Source organism: Lichenostomus cassidix, chromosome 2, assembly GCF_008360975.1.
Source record: "Lichenostomus cassidix isolate B80296 chromosome 2, HeHo_3.0, whole genome shotgun sequence".
In the NCBI taxonomy this organism is placed as follows: domain Eukaryota; kingdom Metazoa; phylum Chordata; class Aves; order Passeriformes; family Meliphagidae; genus Lichenostomus; species Lichenostomus cassidix.
The window spans coordinates 15,698,423-15,722,849 of NC_139482.1; the positions used below are offsets into that span (position 1 = coordinate 15,698,423).

At 45.1% G+C, this 24,427-nt stretch overlaps 1 protein-coding gene across 3 annotated transcripts in view; it reads left to right on the top strand.

Moving 5' to 3' along the window:
* Positions 1-695: 695 nt before the first annotated feature.
* Positions 696-24,427, top strand: part of MKX (mohawk homeobox) — a 48,669-nt gene continuing 24,937 nt past the window's right edge. Inside the window, exons 1-6 of one of the 3 annotated variants that reach the window (XM_085050454.1) lie at positions 941-1,066; positions 1,299-1,545; positions 3,552-3,711; positions 11,345-11,498; positions 12,737-13,072; positions 20,222-21,208. In XM_085050454.1, the coding sequence (XP_084906580.1) occupies positions 1,364-1,545; positions 3,552-3,711; positions 11,345-11,498; positions 12,737-13,072; positions 20,222-20,385 (996 nt within the window). In that variant the 5' untranslated portion in view covers positions 941-1,066; positions 1,299-1,363 and the 3' untranslated portion in view covers positions 20,386-21,208. Of the gene's footprint in view, positions 799-940; positions 1,067-1,298; positions 1,546-3,551; positions 3,712-11,344; positions 11,499-12,736; positions 13,073-20,221; positions 21,209-24,427 lie in introns of those variants that run through there. The other 2 variants (XM_085050453.1, XM_085050452.1) reach the window with 2 other exon arrangements.

The following is a 24,427-nucleotide window of genomic DNA, read 5'->3' on the forward strand; positions in this document are numbered from 1 at the left end:
GCGGGTGGTGCGCGCACGGGGGATCCGCGCCGCGCACGTCCCACCGGCCCGGCAGGCGCAGACGGCTGCTCCCGTTCACCCGCGGCGGTCAAATAACGTCTGAATTACATCCTTGTAAATATTGACTGTGGCCATCTTCTTCGTTTCTGGGCACGGAAAACCGAAATGTTAAGCCCGGCGGGGCCGGGCTGCTGTGCCGCAGGGCTGCTCGGGGTGCGGGGCGCGGGGAGCGGCGGGGCCGAGGGCACCGGGCCACATCCGTGGGAGCGGCGGGGGATGTCCGCAGACATCGCCGAAAGCTGAGCATCGTATCTCCGCGGGAGCGCGCCGGCCGCGCCGAGGATGCTAAAGGCAGCGGGCTGTCTGCCGGCTTGGACTGGGGGCGAATTTCTAACTTTTGGGCGGGGGCGAGGGGGGGACACACGACACACAAGAGAAGACGGAGAAGCGCGGTGGGAGATGTTTCCTGGTATGGCATCACTAAACGCCGGTGTTAATGAGTGGCACAGGGTTGCGGCTGAGCCCCGCGCCCCCGACGGGGGTCTCTCACGCGGTCAGCGTGACACTAGCCGGTGTCCTCAGCCGCCTCCCCCGGGGGACTCCCACATACAGACGGTGAAGTGCCCGGCCGTGCACTGCCGTACCCTCAGATGCCCCTGGCCGGACTCCTACCGCCCCTCCACGCACCGCCCCTCGACGCCGCTCTGCCCGGGCGGGGCCCGTGCCCTGGCTGGGGCTGCTGGGGTCCCCTCGCCGGAGGTGACTCCCCCCGGGATGGGGAGCGGCGGTCCCGGCAGCGTGAGTGGCTGCGCGGCGGCTGTGCCTCCGGGCGCCGGCTCTGCGCATTTGGTGGTCGTTAAAAACAATTTGTTTCCCTCCCCGTTTGGGGAGGGGGAAGGGGAAAATCATTCCGGGGGAGGGGAGGGGAGGGAAAGGGAAGGGAAAAGGGGGGAAAAAAGGAGTGAGAGAGAGAGCGAGCGAGACAGAAACACCAAACCCGACAGAAAACCCGCGCTCTGAACTATTGCGACACGGAGCGAGGAGGGCGGCGAAGGCTGGCGGCGAGGTGCGAGCGGGAGCGGGCCGGGCCGTGGGAGCGGGCCGGGCCGAGGAAGCGGACCGGGGTTGGGTGGGGGGGCCGTGAGAGCGGGCCGGACCGTGGGAGGGGCGGGCTGCCTCCCCCCCCGTGGGTGGGCAGGCGGCGCCCGGTGCCTCCGCGCTGCCCCCCCGCCGGTCGCGCCGGGCGGGTCTCGGCGGTTCGGCGCGGCTGCCCGGTGACCGCTGCCGCCTCCCCGCAGCGCACAGCGAGCCCCCGCACCTCGGAGCCGGCGGCCAGCACGACGGCGGCCCCCAGCCCCCCACCATGAACACCATCGTCTTCAGCAAGCTCAGCGGCCAGGTGCTTTTCGAGGAGGACGCCAAGGAGCGGGAGCGGAGCGGCCGGTCCTACGTGGGGGTGGTGGAGGGCCCGCACCACGCCGAGGTGCTGCTCCCCGACAGCCCGTCCATCAAGGAGAGCCTCAGCCTGCGCAACCGGCGGACGGGGTATGCCGTGCGCTCTTCTCCGCGCCGCGCACCGGCTTCGGGGGCGGCCCTGCCTGCGCTGCCGGCGCTCCCGGCCGCCGCGTCGCCGATTTGGGGTAGCGAGATGGGTTTCTAGCTGGGTCCTTCCCCAGGCCCCCGGGTCCGTATTCTTTGGGATTCTCATTCGGCTACGGTGGGAAATTCCGGCAATAGGTGATGCAGGGGCGTCCGATCGGGCTGGAATGTGCCAGACAAAACGCTCCTGTCCTGCTGCGCTTGACCTCCCTCCCTGCCTCCAAACAAAAACAAACCGGGAACACCGGCGCTCCCCCGGCTTGTTCGGGCGCTTCATGCAATTAAAGTCTCCAAAACGGAGGCGCCAGGCGGGACGTGTGGGACCCGGGCACGGGGCGGCGGCGGGGCCGCTCCGCGGGCAGTGCCGTGCCGCGGGGCCGAGGCGGGCGGGCACTGCGCGGCCCCGGCACTTGTTCCGCCGTCCCCGCGGGCTCGCAGCGCGCCGGGCGAACGCGCGGGAAGGAGCTGCATTGTCGGTGCGTTCCCAGGGATGGGATTTAAAACGGACTAGCGCGATGCTAGGCAGGGGCTGGATAATGTGATGTTAGAATCGGTTTGCTGAAACGGCAGCTGAGGCTAAGCCGCACGAAGCTGTTTTTGGGGTTTTTTAGGGGGAGGAGGGGGGCTCTTTTTGGTTTGTTGGTTTTTGGGGTTAGGTTGTTTTTTTATGCTGGAACAGGTGAAATAGAAGGTGATGAGAGGACGTGCGAACTCTGGCGTGTTGTCAGCCGTAGCTCGGAGGGTTGAACAGCCGAGCGCTGACCAGACATTTCGGGTTAGTGTTACAAAGTAAAGATCGAGGAGCACAGTTAGGCGGCTGCGAAACCGAGCTGCTCGTAGTGACGAATTTCCACCTTAGCGATTGCATCAGCTCGCAGTTTTCCCGGCGGTGCTGGCCGAGAGCACGCAGGTGTGTCACCGGGCTGTCACAGGCGGTGGCGGCGGCGCGGGGCTGCCGCGGGAGCCTCGGGCGAGGCAGCGGCGCGGCGCTCGGCACGGCCCGGCCCGGCACGGCCCCGTGGCGCCCCCTGCCGCCGCCACCGGCACCCAGCGCCGTCCGGAGCCCCTCCGCCCCGCGCAGCGCTGCCGCCGGGCCCGCCAGCCTCTGGGCTTTCCTTAGGATTCCTCCGATTTTGTTCACTCACTTTTTATTATAGGCCTTTATTTACAAAGGGACACCTTCACCTTTTTTGTTGTGGAGGTTTTTCTGGGTTTTTTTTTGTTTGTTTGTTCGTTTTTTTTAACGGAACCCGGCTTTCGTTCCCCCGACATCCTCTGTCCCCCTCGGCAGGCGCGGGGCTTTGCGCGCTGCCTTCTTGTCGCTGCCGGCGGCGTTGGGAGCGACACGGCGGCTCCTCCGGGAGCAGCGCTCGCCGCCGGCTCCGAGGAGCGAAATGATCCAGGAGCTGCTCGGTGCCGCGCGTATCTCTGCGTGTCAGCGGGAAATCAATCCGGGCGGGAGAGTCAGGCTAGGCTGAGCACAGGGCAGCGAGCCCCGCAGCCGGGATGCGCGGCTGGCCGTGCGAGGTGCGGCCTGACGGCGCTGGAAAGCTCCTCAGTAAACGGCCCGGCCGCACGCCTGTCAGGTGCCGAGCGCCGCAAACATCGGGACACTCGCACCGGCGGAGCCCTGGCCCCGCTGAAATCCCCGCGGGGCAGCAGCCCGGGCCCGCAGCGTTATCGCTGCCTTTCACCAGCTCGGAGTCCGCTCGCCCAGACCCTCCACGGGGAGTTCGGGGGGCTGGTGGCATCACCTTCTCTTGAGCAGTCGTCCGGGCCGAGGGTCGCGGCTGTGGAAAGTCCCCGAACACCCCCTAGGACGGTGCTCGGCTCGTCCGGGCAGGGCGCACCCCGGGGCTGGGGCACCCCCGAGCTGTGTCCCCCTCGGACAGGGCTGGGGAGCGGGCAGGTGTCCCGCCGCTCCGGTGCTCAGCGCCCCTTCTCCGCGGCAGGGTGCGGCAGAGCGGCGGGAAGGTGCGGCACAAGCGGCAGGCGCTGCAGGACATGGCGCGGCCGCTCAAGCAGTGGCTCTACAAGCACCGCGACAACCCGTACCCCACCAAGACGGAGAAGATTCTGCTGGCCCTCGGCTCCCAGATGACCCTGGTGCAGGTAAGGAAGGGAACTCCTTACCCCTACCTCCAAACGCCGCTCTGAGGCGTTTCATGGACGGGAGGGATGGGGACAGCATCCACCAAAGCTCCTCTGTGATCTGAGCAAGGGACAGTGTTGGGTGCTGGGGAGCATCAGTGCAGCCAGCAAGACCAGGGGTCCTGTGCACTTCCTTCTTCCACTCTCCTCTGGGCTCTCCCCCTCCAGCAGGACTGTCTCTCTCAAACAAGAATTATCACATCTGAGCTATTGTGGCTGGAAGAGTGCTAAAGACAATCAGCAAAAAGCGTATGCTTGCCCTCCTAGGAATAGATGCCCTCGTCCTTTCATCTCATTCATAAATACAATGAAAATATTTTTGCTTAGTCTTTAAAAATTCTCAAGTAAAAGAAATCAGTCATGGGAGATTTCAGCACAGAATAGGAATTGCTGAGAAAATTGCAGGGAGCTACTCTTTCTTTTTGAAAAGGGGCTAGGATGGAAACTGTTCTTTTGTTCTGGTAATAGCTGTCATCACCTGTTGCATGGACATTAGCCTTACCGTACACACTGTGTGCCGTGGCTCAGCACACAGTGTCTGCACTTCACAGTCCTGCAGGAATTATCATTGTCATGTAATTATACATGGGGAGTAATTGTTTTCTCTCAGGTAATACTCCCCTGAAGAGACTGGCAGTTGTCTTGCTATAAGAGGCATAAAGTTTGCTGCAAACGTTTATAAATCTCGTTTCTTTGTTCTCTTTGCCATCTGGCACTCTACTGAAATATGCGGTTAAATGCTATCAGTTGCCAAGTGATGCTATCTCAGGTCTGGATGCTGCAAAGATTTATGCATTGTGAATAATCTAATTTCCTTACTGCAAGCTACTGCTAGGTGCATAAAATGAAACCCATGTGTTTGCCCGATTGGGTCCTCATCACTCTGCCTAACACATTATGTGTCACTTTGCAAAGGACACAAAGAGATCAAAGTAATCTTAAGTATTAGAAAAAAGCAGGTGGTAATTCAGCTTTATTATTTTGAGTGCTCCTTCAAGAAAACCTGTGCTATGAACTTCAATTCTAGTAATGGCAAAATGGGAAATTTTTACACTTCAGTACCTAACTATGAAACTACTGCACTAGGAAAAACACTGTAGCTTTGACAAAAATAATATTAATGTCTCAGAAAATGCCTGTTATAACTGGAAGATATAGTTAAACCAACTTGTCTAGCTTTTAAAAAATATACATGAAAGGTTTAAACTATGATTACATAAACACTATCCCTTCAATGGCACAATTCAATAGGAGTACTTTGTTGGACTATGGCTCCTAGAATATCCTGGTATTTTTACACGAGATTTAAAACATATATCCAGAATATGTGTTGGGACACTTTCATATTAATGTTGTCTTGAGGAGTTCTGCTGCTCTTTCAAAAATGCCTTGGAATGAACAGAGAATGGGAAAAATGGTAGGTTTTTGTAGAATTTCTCTTGTGGCAGCTTTGATAAATCCTGATGGGGATAAACTGTGTTAACCTTTACAAAAGCATCAAGTGAGCCATAGCCACTACTGTACAGAGTTTTATGATCTACATAAGGTGTAGAATAAAATTAAAAATAATCGGGGAGGGCTGCAGTTAGCTCTCTTAGACCCCTGTGACTCTAGTGGATTTACACTGAAACTGAATTTGACCAGTTTTGTTTTTATGAACTATAATATTTGCAAGGGCTGTGCAAACAGGCACATCTATCTTCAATTACAGAAGCACACCATCAAAGGGAAATCCCAGGTGTTTTTTCCATCATTTGTGTGCAATGCTTTTTTAATTCAGGAATATGATAGCATCTGTATGAGATGTAAATACTTATGTCTGGCACCAGCAGTAATTCTGAGCCTCAAAGAGCTAAACAACACACACCCCACACCTACTTTTTGGATGCCCCAGAAGAACAACCTTGTAATCCAGTTCAAAATTTTTGTTCTCTAGGAGTGAGAGAGAGCATGCCAGGCTGTGATCTCAGTCACACTGGGTGCATCTGATATTGCTTTCCTGAAGGCTGTGCTCTTTCAGACAAGTGGTATAACCAAGAGCAGGTTTGGAACTGGGCTTTGATGTCTGTTGGAAAGCTTTGCTTCTGTCCCAGGAGGGGCACTTTGCAAAAGCATCAACCAGGGTTGCCTATAAGTTGTTTTTCTAATCTAGTAATATTGTTGGACATCGTTAGAGAACCAGGAATCAGTGTATGATGTTTCCTCTGGGTGAAACGCCTTCACATTTGCTGACCTGATATTTCCTTCTCTTTTTACATTTCTCAGTGCTGTCCCGTGGTGTTTGCTCCCACAGCTTTCCACTCCTTTGGAGGCTGTTGTCTGCTGACAGCTGCTACCTTTTCCCAGCATCCCTCATGTGCTGACACCTTGTCGTCACAAGCCCTAGGAAAGGCAAAAGATACCGCTGTATATCCCTTTGAGTTTCTGCCAGAATGCCACTTAGGAAATGAATGATTGGGGTTTTTTTTTGTTTTTCACCTGACTGATGACCTTGGAAAAGGTCTTCAGCAGCTGCCTGGAAGATGATGTTGGTCAGAGTAATATTGATAATACAGATGTTACTTTTCTCTCTGTGCTTTTCTTTCATCTAATGAGCCTTCTTCAAACATGTACCATCTAGCCAAAGGAGCTTTTTCAGGACCATGGCATAGATGAAACCAATCCTATTGTGAGATAAAGAGGTGAATATCCAGCCCTGTTTTTCACTTTTTTTATTAGGACAAACTAATGACAGGCAGATACTAATAACTTTTGTTGTTAGTATCTACATATCAAATCATCCACAACTTTATTTTCATTAGTTTTGCTATCATGCAGTTGGCTGATTTTAAATTAATTTATTTTACTTCACTAATACTTTGGCCTACCCCCCTGTTTTTGGGTGCAGTGGCACAGCAAGGGGACTCTTCCAGATGCATGTCTGACTGCACTGCTGAAGAAAAGTCAGACTCTTTCAAGGAGTTAGGATTTTGCAGGAATCATAAATCATCTTGTTTCTTAAGTAGTAGTAGCAAAATCTGGGGCAAATTCTGGGCTTACTTTCTCCTGTGCAGGCCAACAAGGTCTTTGGGAGTCCTCAAGGCAAATGTTATTGCAGATTTCAGTCCAAAAGTCCAAAGTTTTCTACTTCCACAACTGCCAAAGCAGGAAACCAAAAAAGCAATATAGTTTGAAAAGGCATTTTATATTTTACTCCAATTAGATTCCAATTCAGAATCCAATAATTTGTCCTATTAATATGCTACATTTTCATTTGTGTTATTACCACAGTGCTTGATTTATTTTATTTTAAATTTTGGTTTAGATGTTCTTATGAAATAAAAAAGAAAAATGGCTGTATATTCCTTCCAGAAAGAAATATGAATGGGTGTATTGTTGAAAAGAAGTTTTTTCAGTACAAAGATTAGTACATCAGTCATGTGCTGCTATGGATTTAATAGTATTCAGATTTATAAAGGCATATCTGGATTACTGGAGGAGGAGAATTGCTTGATGTCTGTTCCCTTTCTGAAAGTTTGGCCACTCTTAAACACTGAAGCAGAACAAATTACAATAAAATTGAAGATGTGTCTTCAGAAGTAAAGCCAGAGGGTCAATATTTCATGATGCTGATATAAGTACCTGATGCTCTTAGGGAAAAACTAAAGTGCTGTAAAAAAATGAATGCTGGAAAGCACATCTGTTATCGTTCCCCTTTGGTTTTGTCTTTTTACTTCTCAAAGAACTTCAGGATTGTTACTTTACAAGAACAGTGAGTTTCATAGTATGTTTTTTCAAGATGCTTATTTCTTGGGAGGTTTATGTGACAAAGATTTTCCCACTGGCTTTTATCTAAATAATTTTTTTGGGGGTTTTTTAAAATTCTTTTTGGAGGTCACTGTAGTGCAGCTTGAGACCATGGGAAAGGTTGGATGTTTTTTGGCAGCTTTGAATGTTTCTTATTGTAATGCCTTAGGTAAGTGTGGTGCAAACTGGCACTCTTTGTGAGTGGGACCTACAGCAGTAGGCAGGCAGATTTTTAAAGGCCACGTGGATGAACAATGTAACATTTGGGGCTAGTTAAAATGAGTGGTAAAGCTGGTGTTACCTTTGAAGGAGACACGCGGTGGCTGGAGGTCAGGGTGAGTGTGCTGACTTGTACAGCCTGTGGCCATGCAGCCTCTTCAGTGCACACAGCCACAGGTTGTCCGAGACTGAAGAGTGAGAGAGGGGTTGAATCTCATGTTGAATCTCTTAGAAATCAGGATTTTCCAGCAAAGAGCAAAAAGGTCTTCCCTGAGCTTCCTTCTCTCCAGGCTAAACACCCCCATCTCCCTCAGCTTCTCCTTACCACATTTGTGCTCCAGACCCTTCCCCAGCTCTACTGTCCTTCTCTGGACTCTCTCCAGCACCTCAGTGTCCTTCGTGAATTGCTGGGCACAGCATTTGAGTTGTGACCTCACCAGTGCTGAGTGCAGGGCGACAATCGCTGCCCTGGTCCTGCTGGCCACATGTTACGGTCTGGTTCTTAAAATTATTAGAAATGCCTCTGTATGAATTAAGGTGCAAAAGAGACCACATGCCAAATGATTCCAGTCTCTGACACCACACTATTGCTGATCCAGGCCAGGATGCCATTGGCCTTCTTGGCCACCTGGGCACTCGCTGGCTCATGTTCAGCTGCTGTCAACCAGCACTCCCAGGTCCTTTTCTGCCAGGCATCTTTCCAGCCACTCTGTCCCCAGCCTGTAGCACTGCAGGGGTTGTTGTGACCCAAGGCTAGGGTCTGGCACTTGGCCTTGTAGAACCTTGTACCACTGGCCTCAGCCCATGGATTCAGCCTGTCTAGATCCCTCTGCAGAGCCTTCTTGCTCTCCAGCAGATCAACACTCCCACCCAGCTTGGTGTCTCTGCAAACTGACTGAGGGTGCCCTCAATCCCCTCATCCAGATCATTGATAAAGAACAGGACTGGCCCTGATATTAAGCCCTGGGGAGCCCCACTGGTGACCAGTGACAGCTGGATGTCACTCCCTTCACCAACATTCTCTGGGCCCAGCCACCCAAACTGTATTTTACCCCACAAAGAACACACCCATCCAAGTTTCTCCAGGAGATGCTGTGGGAAATAGTGTCAGGTTTTACTGATGTCCAGGTAGACACATCCACAGCCTTTCCCTCATCTTCTAAGTGGGTCGTAGAAGAAGATCAGGCTGGTCAAGCAGGACCTGCCTTTCACAAATCCTTGCTGGCTGGACTGGATCCCCTGATTGTCCTGTATGTGCTGTGTGATGGCACTGAAAATCATCTGCTCCACAAAGAACAGGAGAACAAGGTGCAATATATTTATCTCATTATGAAATAATGATCAAATACTACTATTCCCTTCTCTCATAGCAGAAGACTTAAAATATGACTCATCTTTTCATATTGATATGCAGAAAGCAAAGCAATGGCATGGGAAGAATGAGCTCAAAATAAACCAAGAGTACCATGCAGAAATCACTCCTGCTAAATTTAATTGCTTTTATGTATGAATCACACTAATACTACCCTATCTTTCTTTTCTGTAAAAGGCACTTCACTGATGAAAAATTTCAGTATGTAATAAAATGAAGCATAATGAAATCTTTCTTGTGAGAGGCTGGAAAGCTGTCAGTTTGGTAAAATGCTGCAGTTACTGCAATCCTGTTCATTAGGACCCTGGATTGATCCCTTTCTACTGTTAAATACTTGATTTCAGAATTACACTGTCATGCAGCAGTTGACTGCTGCTTCAGCTGAATGGTCTGGAGTGAGTTTGTTAACAGCATTAGAAAGTGCATGGATTCCAGCCCACCCTATCTCATTGACTATAAAAACTGCCGTGTCAATATGATGATTACAAGCAAGTAGCCTCAGATGAGAATGAAAATTACTTACTCTGCCAGCTACAGTTTTGGTTTTCTAACCTGCCATAGTAAACTACATGTTGTAAAGTTACACATTTGGCATCTGAGCACTGATCCAGGGCTCACTGTATTTTCAGTGGAACCCTGTTTTGTGTAAATGTGATCTTAAGTAAAATCAAAGTGACAGGCATAAGGCACCGTTGCTAAGTTCTAGCTGGACTCTGAACTGAAGCTGTGCTTTTTCTTTGGGCAGATAATGTTTATTTTTCTCATAATCACTTTAGAAGGGATTATTGATCCAGAATAATTAGATACTTCAATGTGACTTATACAGTAACCTTAGCTACAATAGACAGATGACAAAACTAGGGCCAAAATCCAGCACTAAGGTCTACAGTCTGTCTCTCTATTAAGTGGGGTAGCATGTGTTGATAAAACATGTATGATCTTGCTTTGCAGGTTGATGTAAATTAAATGGTATGACCATTTCCAAGCAAGAATATGATGACAGTAGTCTCTGGCTTCCTCTGTGTGCATGTTCACAACACAAAGATGTGAGGGGGGCTGTAGGCTCCTAACATTCTTTACATTCTCCTTGGCAAGCGATGCTACTCTGTCTCCTTGCAGAGGTGATGTCAAAATGCACTTATTCCTTCAAGGGGTAAATAGCACTTTTAAGATCTTATTTATCATTAAACAAATGCTGTTAGAACGTAGGTTGCTTGCCTCTGCTCTTGCTCATAGTAAAGTTACAGTTGTCAGTATTTTCTATATTATATCTTTTTAAGTTGCAGGAGAATCAAGGCCAGCATTTTCTCAGGTGTGCTTTCATGCAAAGTCACTGCAGGTACACGCAGTAAACCACATTTGGTGGTTTAATCAGCACTGCTGGCACAGAAGGGTATACTGTGCCCTTTTGCTCATGCAGTGCCTAAAACACTGAGTAACACCTGCATTTGAGCCTGACTTTGTGATGAGTTTGTATGCTAGAGGAATACTGACATGTACCCATTCTGCTATGTCACACTCTAAAAAATGCTCTGCAGCTGGGAAGGAAGACGAACCAGACTATTGTTTAATAGTCACCTTGTGAGGAGTCTGCATCTTTGCTGGTTTTTAGGGTGTCCACAGCCAAAAGAGTTTGTAAAAAGTGTTGCCCTGTAGAGCAAATGGTTGATTTCTGCAGTGACTCGAAGTACATTGTACTCTGTGTGAGACTTTCCTGATGCCCACAGCTTGTCCGACTAAGAGTACTGTTAAAGTACAAGGGCAAGTTTGGGCTTTTGTATTTACAAATTCAGAATGCTTTTTACTCTTCAACAGCCTTATTGCAACGTATGTAAATATCAAAGGAAATCCCTGAATATTAGATATTAGTTTTAATTTAGGAAGTTGGTTCCTAAATTGAAACTAATTCAGGAAGATTCATTTTGAAAGTTCAGGACTTTAAAATAAAAATAATTCAAAAAAAGAAAGATAAATGTAAAACTAGTATTTGGGGCACCTTAATTGAAACCTTGTGATAATGTGGTTTTGCTAACACTTGGGAAGTGTGGGAAGCCTGAACCTGCCTCCTTGTATGAGGTTCCTGCTCTGCTCAGTGGTAAATTCATGGACTTCTGTTCCTATTTCTCTTGTTTGCTGTATCCTTGAAGCATACGTAAAACTCTGGGTTTGTTTATTTGTGTAATTTCCAAGGGAAATAATACACTCATTTGTATGCAGGTATCAAACTGGTTTGCCAATGCAAGACGTCGCCTGAAGAACACTGTCAGGCAACCAGACCTTAGCTGGGCTTTACGAATCAAACTGTACAACAAGTATGTTCAGGGAAATGCTGAGCGACTCAGCGTGAGCAGCGATGACTCATGCTCTGAAGGTTTGTTGATGCTCTTTTATCGATTTTAAACTGATTGAAATATATTTAGAAAGTATTAGATACCCTAAATTAGATCTAATTTTTAGTCACAAAATACCCTCAGTGGATCTGCCTGTATTTTTTTTTTTTTTGTGAATTAGGTGCCTTTTTTGGTTCCCAACTGCTGTGCAACCTTGCAAAGCAGGATTGTGTAAGTTGTTTGAGGGGACAGTCTGACTGCATGTTATTATATTTCACTGTTGCTGGAAAGATAATTGTTAGTTTATTACATTCTATAAGCTTATTCCTTTAATCTGCATTAAAGGAAAAAAATTGATTACATTTGTTGGTACAAAGAAATGAGGAATCACTTGACTGCTACTTTACTTGATGGAAGGGCTCTAGCAATATACATCATTAACAAGAGAATCTGATTTACTTCAGTGGGGCTTATTAGATGGTAAACTGAATATTACTGTTACTGATTTAATGTATTTTACTAGCAACTGTTTTCTGTAAAGGATGCAGTGGAATTCTCTTTCTTACTCAAATTAACAAACGCAGGATTTTTTTTTTAGAGGTACCCTGTATTTTTAATAGAACACTTGCATTAATTCTGTCTGTGGGCACTTTTTTTAGACAGTTGTGACATGGAGATGCAATGACAGGAACAAATGCTACAGAACATTGTCAGAAATCTGTATGTGAATTTTTAGAAGAGTATGTCTCAATTTGTACTCAATTTCAAATATCTTTGTTCCAATTTCAGTCTGTACTCACATTTCTTGAAAAGTGTGAGAATGTACTCATATTTCTACTCACTTTCCTTGAAAAGATTGCTTGCAGAACAATTAAAAGAGTACAGTTTAAGCAAGTGCACCTAAATATACTGTGCTATTCAGGCAAACCAAATTTCAAGTTATGATAGTAAGAATTCAGCTTATTCACACGGCTTTTTAAATGCTTATTGTTGAGTTAGGGCACTTCTCATTTTTTTTTCTACTTGCCTTGTGTTACTCATGAACAAATTAGATTCAAAGACCGTTTTCTACAGCTAATTAATTTAGAATATCTGGAACATCTGAGAACCATGGGAACTACTATGAGCAATGTGTGAACAGTAGGAAATTAAAATCACTGTCTAATGCTGAAGTTACTGACTAGTTTTAGTTATATTTACCGCAATTCAAAACATGTAGAGAAAGCCTCGTGTTTAGTGTTAGGTACTCAGTGTATTACTGTGTGTTTGTTCTTTTCAGATGGAGAAAATCCTCCAAGAAACCATATGAATGAAGGGGGATATAACAAACCAGTTCATCACACTGTGATTAAAACTGAAAGTTCAGTAATAAAAACAGGAGTGAGACCAGAAACAAGTGCCAATGAGGATTATGTATCACCCCCCAAATACAAAAGCAGCTTACTGAATCGTTACCTAAATGACTCATTGAGACATGTCATGGCTACTAATGCAGCTATGATGGAAAAAACAAGGCAAAGGAATCATTCCGGTTCATTTAGTTCCAATGAATTTGAGGAAGAACTGGTGTCTCCATCATCATCAGAGACAGAAGGCAATTTTGTCTATCGGACAGGTAAGGGATATTTTTCTTCATGATTTCTATTACAGACAACTTCAGTAGACAGTGTGTCCTGGAATAAGTGTCACCTGATTGTGCCTTTTGTGAGACTGGGTAACTTCTGTCAGTCCTCTCATATGACAGTGACATTCCTGTCCATCTTCTTGCATGAGAGTAGATTACTCCTGTCCATCCTCTGGTATCAGAGTGGATAAATCCTGTCCACCCTTTCATTCTCGGGACAAGTTCTACCTGCAGTGTTACAGTTATGTGCTGTTACTGACCACTGATGAAGCTGGTTTGCTTTTGGGATGGAGCAATGGGGATAATTTTTGAAATGACACAGGCCGCTCTTTGTCAGCATTAAGACAAGCCTAAGGAATGAGAAAACTCTTGAGCATTCTATTACAATGAAGGAGGACTAGAGGAGGACTGAAGTACCTGAAGTACTCCATGGCCCCAGCTGGGAGGAGGAGGGCTTTGAAATTTCAAGGTGGCTGTTTGTGACATTTAGACGAGTCATATGCCCTTCAGGGGAGTGCACATGAACACCTTGCCCTGTTGTACAGCATCTTTTCTGTTCTCAGAGTGCCTTGTCCAGTATGTGACCCTTTGGTGCTCATGCATCTCTTAGGAATACAGGCATTAGTGTAAACTAATTTCTGCATCACTCTCCAGATACAGTGCGCTGACCTAAGGGGCCACAGACTTGGCCATTAAATACCTTGTCTTACTGTTTTTTTGAAGGGTTACACATACTTTATTATTTTAGTCTTATAAATAAAAACATAAAAACCTGATGTAATATCATTCACTGGGTTACCAGTCAGAGGAAGGCACGTGGGACTGCCTGGTTCATGCCCTTAAATTGCTGTAAATCAGGGCAAGATCAGGACTTGCTTAGGTCCCAGTGAGGCAGGGAATGCTGGAAGGCTCCTCTTGTGCAACTTCTTCTATATTTCTTTGGGACATAAGGCAAAAAACCCCCAAAACCTAATTTTGAAAGAAATGAAGTTTTGCACCCCAATCTCTGAAGGTCTCCACCAGTGTCTCTGGGTTTCCACTCATTGCAGCAGCCCCATGTGTCATCCTGGGCCTTTCTTGGCAGGTTATTCTGGTACCCTCAGGGACTACCCTGAGGGCAGCGTTACTTTAGGGGTGGATATTGCTGAAAAGTACTGGAGGATTTTGCAGTAAAGTTAATACAGATTTAGATTTTGTACTTGGTTCCCCTTGGCTTCCCTGGCAGGCAGGTTTGGGTGCCTTTGCAACCTCTCAAGTTTGCAGCGTTTGCTCTCTCTTTTCTGGCACATTTCTTGTGATTTTTTTGGTCCATGTGGAGAGGCCACAAAGCTGAGTTCTGTGGTGGGGATTAGGAGGATTTTTGTGTGTACAGGTTGTTGGGAATGACCAAGGAACGAGTGGGGGCCCTGTAGAGAAGTGAGATATCCTGGAGAGGAAGAATAGTGCACGCACAATTAATAAGTTTCAAAATTAACGCTCTTCGTTCATTTAATTTTTTTTCTCAACATGCAAAATGCATTTGGTCTGCATTAGAAGTGTATTGTCTGCCAAGTTTTATTTTTAAGTGAAAAGTTACTCAAGAACAGATGCAGCAGCTCAGAAATGTAAACTTTTTTTTTCTGTGCTTTATGCCACAACCTAAAAATGGACACAATGACTTTTTAAAATTTGTAATAAATTTGCTACCGGATTAAGTTCTTGACAAGTTTCAAGCTGCACTGAAAAATATGGTCATTAATGTGAAGACTGAGAGAGGCACACTGTAACTGTGTAAATTCACCAGCTGTGCTGGAATGACTAAAAACTAGTGTATTTGTCCTTAAAGTTCATAAGTGACATTCCTGGAACTCCTCTTGAGATCGTATTTAAGTCAGTTCCTAAATATCTTGCTTAACATTTTCACCTTTGATGAAAACAGACCAGCAGCTCTCAGAATATAGTTTTATTCTTTTTGCACTTTGAAAGCAGACAAGGAGTATATAGAAAGAAAAAGATCATGTATATACATGATATTTTTTTCTATATTATTGCTATATATGTGTGAATATTCAGGAAATACAGGTACAAATAGGCTTCCTTTCAGCTACAAAATTACAATCCCATTAATGACTTTCTGATGATGTTGTAACAGGCAAGAATTAAGCTTTTCATGAAAAAAGCGGATATTTTCAAGTTATTGTCCATTTATGAAACTTAACTTCAAACAGATGAAATTATCCACAACTGTTAGGTTAAGAGAGATAAATAAGCTTGATTTACTTGTTTAGTGTTTTTTTCTTTGTGATTTGTATAGCTGGGTCGGCAGTACTCGGTGCAGTTGTGTACCAGGCCTGTATCTATGTTCTCAAAAATAGCTGTAATATGTTTTGGTTAAGCAAATAACAGGGTATGGGTGACTGCACCTCTCTTGCCCTTCTGAAAGCGGCAAGTGTGTTTTTTTAGTGAAATGTCACCACTTACAAGGAGCTCCCCACTGAAAAGTTTCGTATAACAAAACCGGTAATTTCTAACAGAAAGGAGCTGTTGCAGGATTGTGAAGTCCCTACTGTATGTTTTCATTTATGAAGATATTTTAAGCAGTATTTCAAAACACACAGAGTGAAAACTGATTGATGTTTTATTTTTAAGAATCATTTGACAAAGTCATTGTGCCCCTAAGGACAGGCAGTCACTGGAGTTTAAACAAATTCTTTATTGTGCTTCCCTGGAAAGGTAACTTTTTGTAGCAGATCATGAGTAAGAACTCTTACTCACCCTGTCTGGTTCTGGTTCTGGGCTGGACCCTGATTTCAGGTCCATCAGTGTGTCTGGAGTACTTTGTTCACCCAGCGCCCGGGGTCAGCGTGGCCACGTGTGTCCAACAGCCCACGCCAAATTAACAGCCTGCAAGTGCAGTGTCCAATAACAAAAACAAGAAATTGCAGTTTAAAGTTTATAAGGAAAATGGGTTGTAGAGTTTCCCATTTCAGTCATTAACATGCTTATAAACACGGGACCATATGCTACTCCGGCTTCATGCGACTGGGAAATCCCACATAAAGATCAAGGACAGGCTATATAACTGACTGTCGGCAGAGCAGCCTCGTTTTATACCTCCACACAATTACCGTGAGCTCGTGGGAAGCAGGCTCAGTGCTGGAGCAGGAGCAGCAAAGCCCAGGTCGGAGCCCTAGCAGATGCAGTGACCTCACTGCTGTTTCCCCAGACCTGGGGAGGCAGGGAGATTCGGGGAGGACGGAGCAGCCGGGGAAGAGGGCAGCCATCCTCGGGTATGTCAGGTTTCTGTAAGTCTTTCTGCTGTAAGCTGATATTCTTAGGTAAAAAACGTGATATACACAAGTGTGTTCACTTAAAGCAGAAAATTTCAGTTCTGATTAATCCTGGTGCAGGTATAACACAAAAATATATGTTATTGGTCAAACATGCATCTTAAACTGATGACTGAAAGGCTTGGTTCAGTGTTTTTGTTTAGTTAAAAACCCGTGTTGGAGAACTGGTTTTTACTAACTCCTTGGCATGCTGTCACTCACAGCGGGTTCTCTGTGTGACAGGAATAACTGAAACCAGACTTGTCTACCTGTATTTGTTGTGCAAATGCATGCAGAATCAACTGCAACAAGCACTCCAGAAATCTACAAGGAAAGACCTAATAATGTTTGGAGTGAGGCTGAACATAAATCTAAAGTGGCAACGTCAGTCTTTGGTTTACGGATCACTAAAATGCTGACTTTTCTGAAATCACGCTGCAGTGCTCCCTGAGCACCCTATCGTCAGTCACCTGCAGGAACAAAACGTTCTGCATCGCTATAGTACAAGGAAATGAAAAATTCACAGCCTTCTGGGATATCGTTGTCTAGTGAAGGAAAGCAAAAATTAAGAGAAAAAAAGATGAAATGGCAGGACGGGGAGTCCTTTTTCTGTAGGCAGATTTTTCATTGATTTCACTTTATACGTTACTTAGTGCAGTAGAAAAGCCAGAACAAATAAAAACAGTGAGGAAAATAAAGACTTGCAGGCCTGGAAAAGAGGGTGGTTTTAAACAAACGCTTGAATGACTAGCTGATTTTTAAAGATGTTTGATCTCTATTTTTAGACGTTTATACTCAGGAGTGTGCTCTGTTTCTGATGTTTTCATTACTACTGCCTTTTTCTTTCCTCTTGCCTTCCTTCCTTTCTTTCCTTTGGATGCTGCAAAGTTGGTGATTTATAAAGCATGCTCCTGGGTCGTTTATTGCAGCACACTGAGCACCTCTGATGAGACCCTCGGCACACTGCAGGATCAGTCCCACATTCCTACAGAGTGCTTAAATGTAAGGGTGTAGCCATGCACATAAGTGCTACAGAGAGACACACAAGCTGCAGAACAGTGCTGTGATTTTGTGTGGTCCTTGCCAACTTTTCCTCGCCATTTAACATTTTTAGAAATTAACATGTAATTTAAAAATGAGCCATAAAATTTGAAAGCATAATATGAACACAATGGAACCTGTTTTCAGGAACAGCTCAAGGGACCCGCAAAAACTGCTCATAGCAGTGACTTTTGCAAGTTTGATCTAAACCGTGCTGGAGACCTTGGGGATACTTTGAAATAAATGGTAACCTGGGAGAGCTGAAGGAGGTCTTTTCTGCAGATCCTAATGTCATCCAGAAGTGAAATGTAAAAGGTGAATGTCAAGTACAGTATTAAATGCACACAGCAGCATAACTGCAATTTGAAGGTTACACGGTTAAGATCGTATTTCTGCAGGAATTTTATTATTACATGACCTGATTCGTCAACACTAAAATAGCATGGAATTGAGAATTGAAGAGAAGATTGTGTTTAATTTACTGTTCTGTTGTTTTTTCTAAAGAAAGAATAAAAGGAAATGGCTCTACTACACGGGAAGCGTCAGGTTTAATATACCAGATGTGATTGCCCAAACCTGAGTACTTTAAAGATCCCACCCGTTCCCTGCTAGTTTGGTTCATTTTTTGGATTTCTTTCAGTTCAAACACCAAAAGTCAAATAAGCTGGTTTCTTAATTCTCTTTAGTTTCTTGGTTTCTCAGTACCTGAACTGCAAGGGGAATAGGTCAGGATTATTTCCACATGACTCTGAAAAACGGTGCTTCATCAAAACTGAATCTTTTTAGTGGGAAGGTAGCAGTTCCAATCTCTCTCAGGTAGGGGAATGAAGGAAGGGAGCGCTGGGTGGGCTGGAAGCAGCAACAGCTGGGGGCACAGAACTGTCCCAAAATCCTGGGCACCCAGGGACTGCCAGCCAGCAAGGAAGAGGTCTGCCTGGAGCCAGCCCTGCTGGGAGGGGAAGCAGCACTCCCAGCAGTGTCAGCTTTCCTGCGCCACTTCTCTCCGCTCCCTTCTTTTAGTGGTTAGTTTTATGGGAAAAGAGCCTACTTGTTTTCTCACAGGTGCTGGATGCAAAAACTGTGCATCCTTGTTTTCTCTGTTTGTTTTCAGATGCAAAAGGTTATGAATGTTTAAGGCTTTTTTTTTCCCTTTAAACCCAAAATATTAAAGGTTCCAGAGACCAGGCTCTATGCAGGTAAGATGTGCTGCAAATAGCAGCATATTTGCACTGTCTTGAGCCAATTGTTTAGCTGCAGAGGATTTTCCTCAAATCAGCTTGCTTCAGAGCAGCACATGTCAGGACTCCTGATAGCTTTATCATTGTAGAGAATGAGATGTTCTTGCATGAATGATTTGAAATGGAAAAGATTACAACATCTACTGAAAAATCAGACACCAAAAAAATCCGGGCACGAGCCATGTTTCCATGGCCACAGGTTGTCGCCGCCCGTGCCGGTGCAGCAAGCCTGCCTTTGTTTCTCCAAGACCATTAAAATTTTCCCAATGCAAATGTTCACAGCAATGGCCAAAAAAGCACCAGACCCCTGTGCTTGCCCAAGACCTCTCTCAGACACAGCAGGAAAAATGTGTGGTGCTGTCACCAACCTCTAACGACTATATATTTTAATACTCCTCTTTAGAGGTAGTCAATGCTCCAGACCTTAGCAAGGGTTGTTACCTGGCAAGCCTTAGGCCTCACTCATTTAGTGAAGGTGTTTTCAAAGAGAAAAAAAATATTTATCCCCATTTTCCCATTGTTCCAAATGTCTTTAGAATTATGCTTGGTCTTAAAATCTGGGGCCAGCCAAAATGTGAATGTTTCAGGAAATTATGTGCATGGAAAAGCACGTAGTAATAAATCAGACTGTTTTCCAGTTTTAGCTCTAGTCTGCATGGTTAGTAATGAGTATAATAGGGAAATTAGTTAGAAAATTAGCAGTTAATTTAAGGATATTTAAAGAGTGTTTGAAACTACTGCTTGGGAAAACTCATTCAGGGAAATGGATGTGATTCCTTCTCTGCTTTCACTGCCTGAGCAGGATTTTCCCCAGTAGCAAAATTTGTGTTCAGATGTCTTGCTGCAGAAACTCCAGGCTCCTGTGCTGCCTTGCCATGGCTTCTGCCCTGATCCTGGGGTCCCTGAGCCTTGCAAACATCAGCCAGCTGCAGCCACTGCTGCAAAAAGAAACACTGCATGTGTTGCAAAAGGAAGCACTGCTCAGAGAGGAGGGCAGAGTGGGGCTCGGGGGAGATAACGAGGCGAGGTGACTGAGCAATGTGCCAGCTTGAGCAGAGCAGCAGAAAGCCCTGGGTGCTGCAGCCCTGGTGCAAGAGCCAGGACAGAGCAGGGCAGCACCAGGCAGGAGCAATGGTTTGCATCCCGTGGGATGTCTCCATAGCCCGGCTGCCTCATGCTGTCCCCCAGCATGCTTCTGAAGGCAAAAAGGAGGGTGTATCTGCTCTGTTCCTTACCCAGGAAACCCAGCAGCAAAATGTGAGTATCAGCTGTTTGTGCCAAAGAGGAGATGTAGGCCAATGAACTTGAAAAATCAGCATGATTTTATATGTGGAAGAGCGAAAAGAGGAACAAAACACAAGAGTGTTTGCAAAGACAGAGATGTGTGCTGTCACCTCATCAGAAGTGGCTTAGAAATCACACACTTGACGTTATGTATCACTGATGGAGAAGCACTTTTGAGCAGACAAAGCCATGGCTAGAGGCAGATCACTGGGTTGTGAGCAAGACTTGTGCTGGCTCCAGCACTGAAATGTGCCTGTTCTGCTCCTCAGGGCTCTTGGGGGACTGCAGCTGCTCCTGCACCAAGACATCTGCCCATGGCACCTGCACGAAGAAAGAGAAATTACAGGGACAAACCTCTTCTTTATTGCCCAGTGGATCACTTTTACATGTGAAATCTATAATCTTCATAATGAGTAACCACTGCCTTTTGTGATTCTTACTAACATACTGGTCTGCATGCAGTGCAAGGAAGTGTGACCAGGAGAGGACAGGGTGCAGACAAGTCAGGCACAGGCGAGACGGGCTAGTAGCAGGAGGGAAAAAAGGGCTGGACTTTTCACATTCTGGGGCAGTAAACTTAAAAGAATGGTAAGACCATAAAAGTTTCACTTCTTTCTGGAAAAACATCTGAATTGAAACTTCATACCTGGCATGGGTTTTCTCATGTCCCAGCCTTCTTCCGCCACTGCTGGGGAGAAATAACGCGACTTTGGGTAACTCCTGGTCTGCTTGTACTGCAGACTGTCCCTCGTGCAGTGTTACATTGCTGCTGTTCATGTTGCTGTAGTTAAGGCTGTACCTGTGTTTCCATTAGAACCCTTTTAATCTGCAAATTTATGACCCAGCTGTAAAAATTCAATCCAGACTGAAACTTGGCACGAACAGTGTTCACTCTCCCATCTGTGGAAGGGATTTAAGCAGGTACATCCCAGTAATAACCATCTGAGTTAGGCTTGTAAATTTGGAGCATGATGACTGGTGAAAAAAACTGTGAGCTTCTCAGTAGTCCTGGAGTCTGAAATATTTTATGCCTGTGGTGAAACTAGTGAAAAGCAGCTTATCTGTATTTGGTCATATAGCTGTAAATAAAGAAAATAGTTTGGGTCTTTCTGTGTTTGCTTACATGCACAAGCACTTGCATTTTCCGTACCATGGCAAAATTTTGATGTGAGTGGCAAACACCTGACACTTATCGGGATGTTGTGCCAAAGCAGTGTTTGATGATTCTCAGCTAGGTTAAGAAATTGTATTTGTGCTGGTGCAAATGGTAGAATTTATCTATTGATTGTAATAGAAAAAAACAGGGAAATAAGAAGACCAGATTGTTTTCTTCTGGGTGAGATTTTTTAAAAAATTTTCTTAAAATACTGTAAAAGCGGATACAGTATTGAACTGTAAAATTAGTTTTATTCACCATTGCTTCCTGCCTTTTTCATTTTCTTTTCTAAAAAGCTATGCACTGAACGTGCCTGACCAGATAGACTAGTAATCTTATCTGATCCAGCAAATCCTATTTCCCCTTGCAGGTTTGTGGTTTTTGAAAGTAATTCTATAATTTGAAAAAAAAAAAAAAACCAACAAACTCCTTTATGTGTTTAACTGAAAATTTTTAGGTCATTTGTCCGTAATGTGAATACCAGAAACATAATGATGAAAGCAGTTTGGTGAGACCAGACTTCTGATCTTCCATGTGTATTGACAGAGAAGCTTTTGGGAGGGTTTTGACACAATTTGAGAAGCAGACTGAAGAGATATCTGCATGAACTAATGCTGGGCTGTGGATGAGTTTGTATCTACAATTCAGAAAATGTCAGGAACCTGTATGTATTGTTTGCGTATTGGAGTTTTGTCATCTTGATGGAGAAAGGGAAATGCTTTTAAAAACACCTGCTCTGGAAAACCTTCTCTAATGTTCATCTGCACAGTTCAATTTCTAATTATCCAGGAAAGCAGAGTTGGTGTCAGTAATATTAAATCGGTTTTACTACAAACTTAAAAATTTGGGTAAGAGATAAAGAGGCAGATGTGGAAATCACCAGTGATTACTAAAGACCTGTTGAAGTCTTTTATGCTTTATGGCATTAAATTGGCATCAAGTCATCACTTTAGATCTGCTAAAGGAGAAATGTGTCCTAACAGTCAAAGCATGCAAAAGGCTTGTATAAGTGAGTTTTATGAGAGCTACTAAAAAAAAAAAAAAAAAAAGAGCAGGAGTTTAAAGCAGGGAAGAAAGTTGGAGAGGGAAACTGCATTGTAGAAAATCTAGAAAAGCGTAAAAACAACTCAAACAGAAAGAGATCAGATAAACAGCTGAGCTGGCACAGCTGAGGAGAAACATACAAAAATAGGTAAAGCAAAATTCCAATGAGCCATGAAATCTGTTTTCCTTAATTTTTCACAGTGGCCTTGAAACCTGATGTCAGAGACTCTATCTCTGTTCTTTCACTGATGGCCAGAAGTTGAGGTTATGATGACCAGATCGTTTGGTATGGCACTGACATTTGAAGTTAAAAGGGGTTGCCAAGACTCTCAGATATGACACTAAAATATACCACTATTTCTAGAGCCAATTTTCAGTCCCTCCCTCATGCCTCCACATTGATTTAGGCAACAGATGCATGAAAAGCAAAGCAACATTCAAAATAATCCCTTAGCTGAGGCTGGGGGAAGGCTGGCTAGTGGGCTGTAGCCAAAATTCCTTAAATGTTACAATGTTTTACATTTCTAAATGTAAAAACTTTCTTTCCAGTGTGAGGTACCAGCCAAATGTCTTAGTTACGGTATCTCAGAGTGAAAACTGGCATGTGGCCTTGTGGTCATTTGTGGGTATTGACAGATTTACACCCTCGAAGATCAAGTTAAACCTTGTCGGTTTCTCCATCTCCCCTTACTTTGTCAGGGCTTTTTTTTTTTCTCTCTCAGTTCCTATTTGTCAACTTAAATCCAGTTTGCTGGAAAAATGAAGGCTCTTCACGACCTGGCTCTTCAGGAGCAAATTGCCTCAAATTCTTTCTGCTAGCCAAGGTATTTTGTAATGCGTTGCAAAACAGCGGCAGGATTGCTCTCCTCGCACTAGATGTACTTTGTGGGCTAGACACTGCGGGCAGTTTTAACGAGGTCTTGGTGTGCTGGAGAATTTGTCTCAGCCGTTGACTTCAGGGAGACTTTCATCCCAGGTCCGTGTTTGTCTAATTGCTCTCCCTACCCCAAGGAGCAGGGTCTGGCTTTGTCTCATTGTGGGCTGCACCACGCGGAGTCTGCACTGGCGGCTGCTGAGGGAGCAGGTTCCAGAGCTGGTGTGCAAATTAAATGGTCTGCTCCTGACTATTTATGACACCTTTGCACTGTGGTGGAGGATTGTCTGTTACACAGACACATTAAAATATATCGTCCTGCTTTTCTCCCTCTCGTGATGTTTAGCTGGTGTAGCTGTTGATTTCTGCATCACTAATTAATTTCCCCAGGATCATCTTCAAATAGGAGTTTCCTCCAGAAGGCAAGAACCTTTGTTCCTTTATCAGGGTAAGCTCTGGGTGTCCACAGCACTGTTTGTGCCAGCAGTGTCAGTGAGAGCCCAGTGCAGCCTGTGAAACTTATGTCAGCTGGGGCAGCAGGGGTGCTGGGTGAAGCCTGGAGCCCTTCTCTATCTGCAATACCATAATTACAATCGTTCTGGGCTTCCTACTTGTTGAATATCGGTGGTGCTGGATGTTTAGTGACACATTTTGAAATGAAGAGAAACCAAAAAAGCTGTCCTGCTCTGGCCAGCACTTGGGATTGTGGTGGTGTTTTTCAGACATCTTTCATATACATACATACACCCAGACGCACATGTATTTCCTTAGTGCTCTATTACAATGGTGATGTCTGTGGAATTCAAGCATGTTCTTTTGCTGTTTTGCTGTGCTTACTCCTTCAACTCAGAGCTGTGCAGTAGTTCACCATGGCAGTGAACTTTGCAAAGACAGAGGAAAAGAGGGTCCCAGCTGTATTGTCTACAAACAATGACATATCTCATTTTCAAATCCCATAGCTCACTGAGTTGCTTACTTCAGATTGCCCTGGCAAAGCTGAAAATCCTTTTCATAGCAGTAAGCAGGGAAGACAAGGCTGACCTGCAGGTATTGATCCCAGTAATCCCTTTTTTAATGCAAAGGCTTATTTTTGCTGTCTAAATGAAAGTAAAGAAATGCTTCTTTTAACATTTTAAATTAATAAAAATGGCAGATGTCTTTATAAGCTTGTTTTCCTTTTGGTATTGTTCCAAGCCTTTCTGCTGCTGTTTTCACTCCTTATCTAATGAGACTGTGAGTGATACTTTCTCCTTGCTACGAGTGCACATAAGCATTCATTTGTATTTATTACATTAGCTGTGAATCTATATAGGGAAGAGGTCATTAATATTTCTCATTCCTCTATACCTCATTCAACTCACACATTCACACCCCTGATTCTCTTCCCTCTTATTTCAGAAG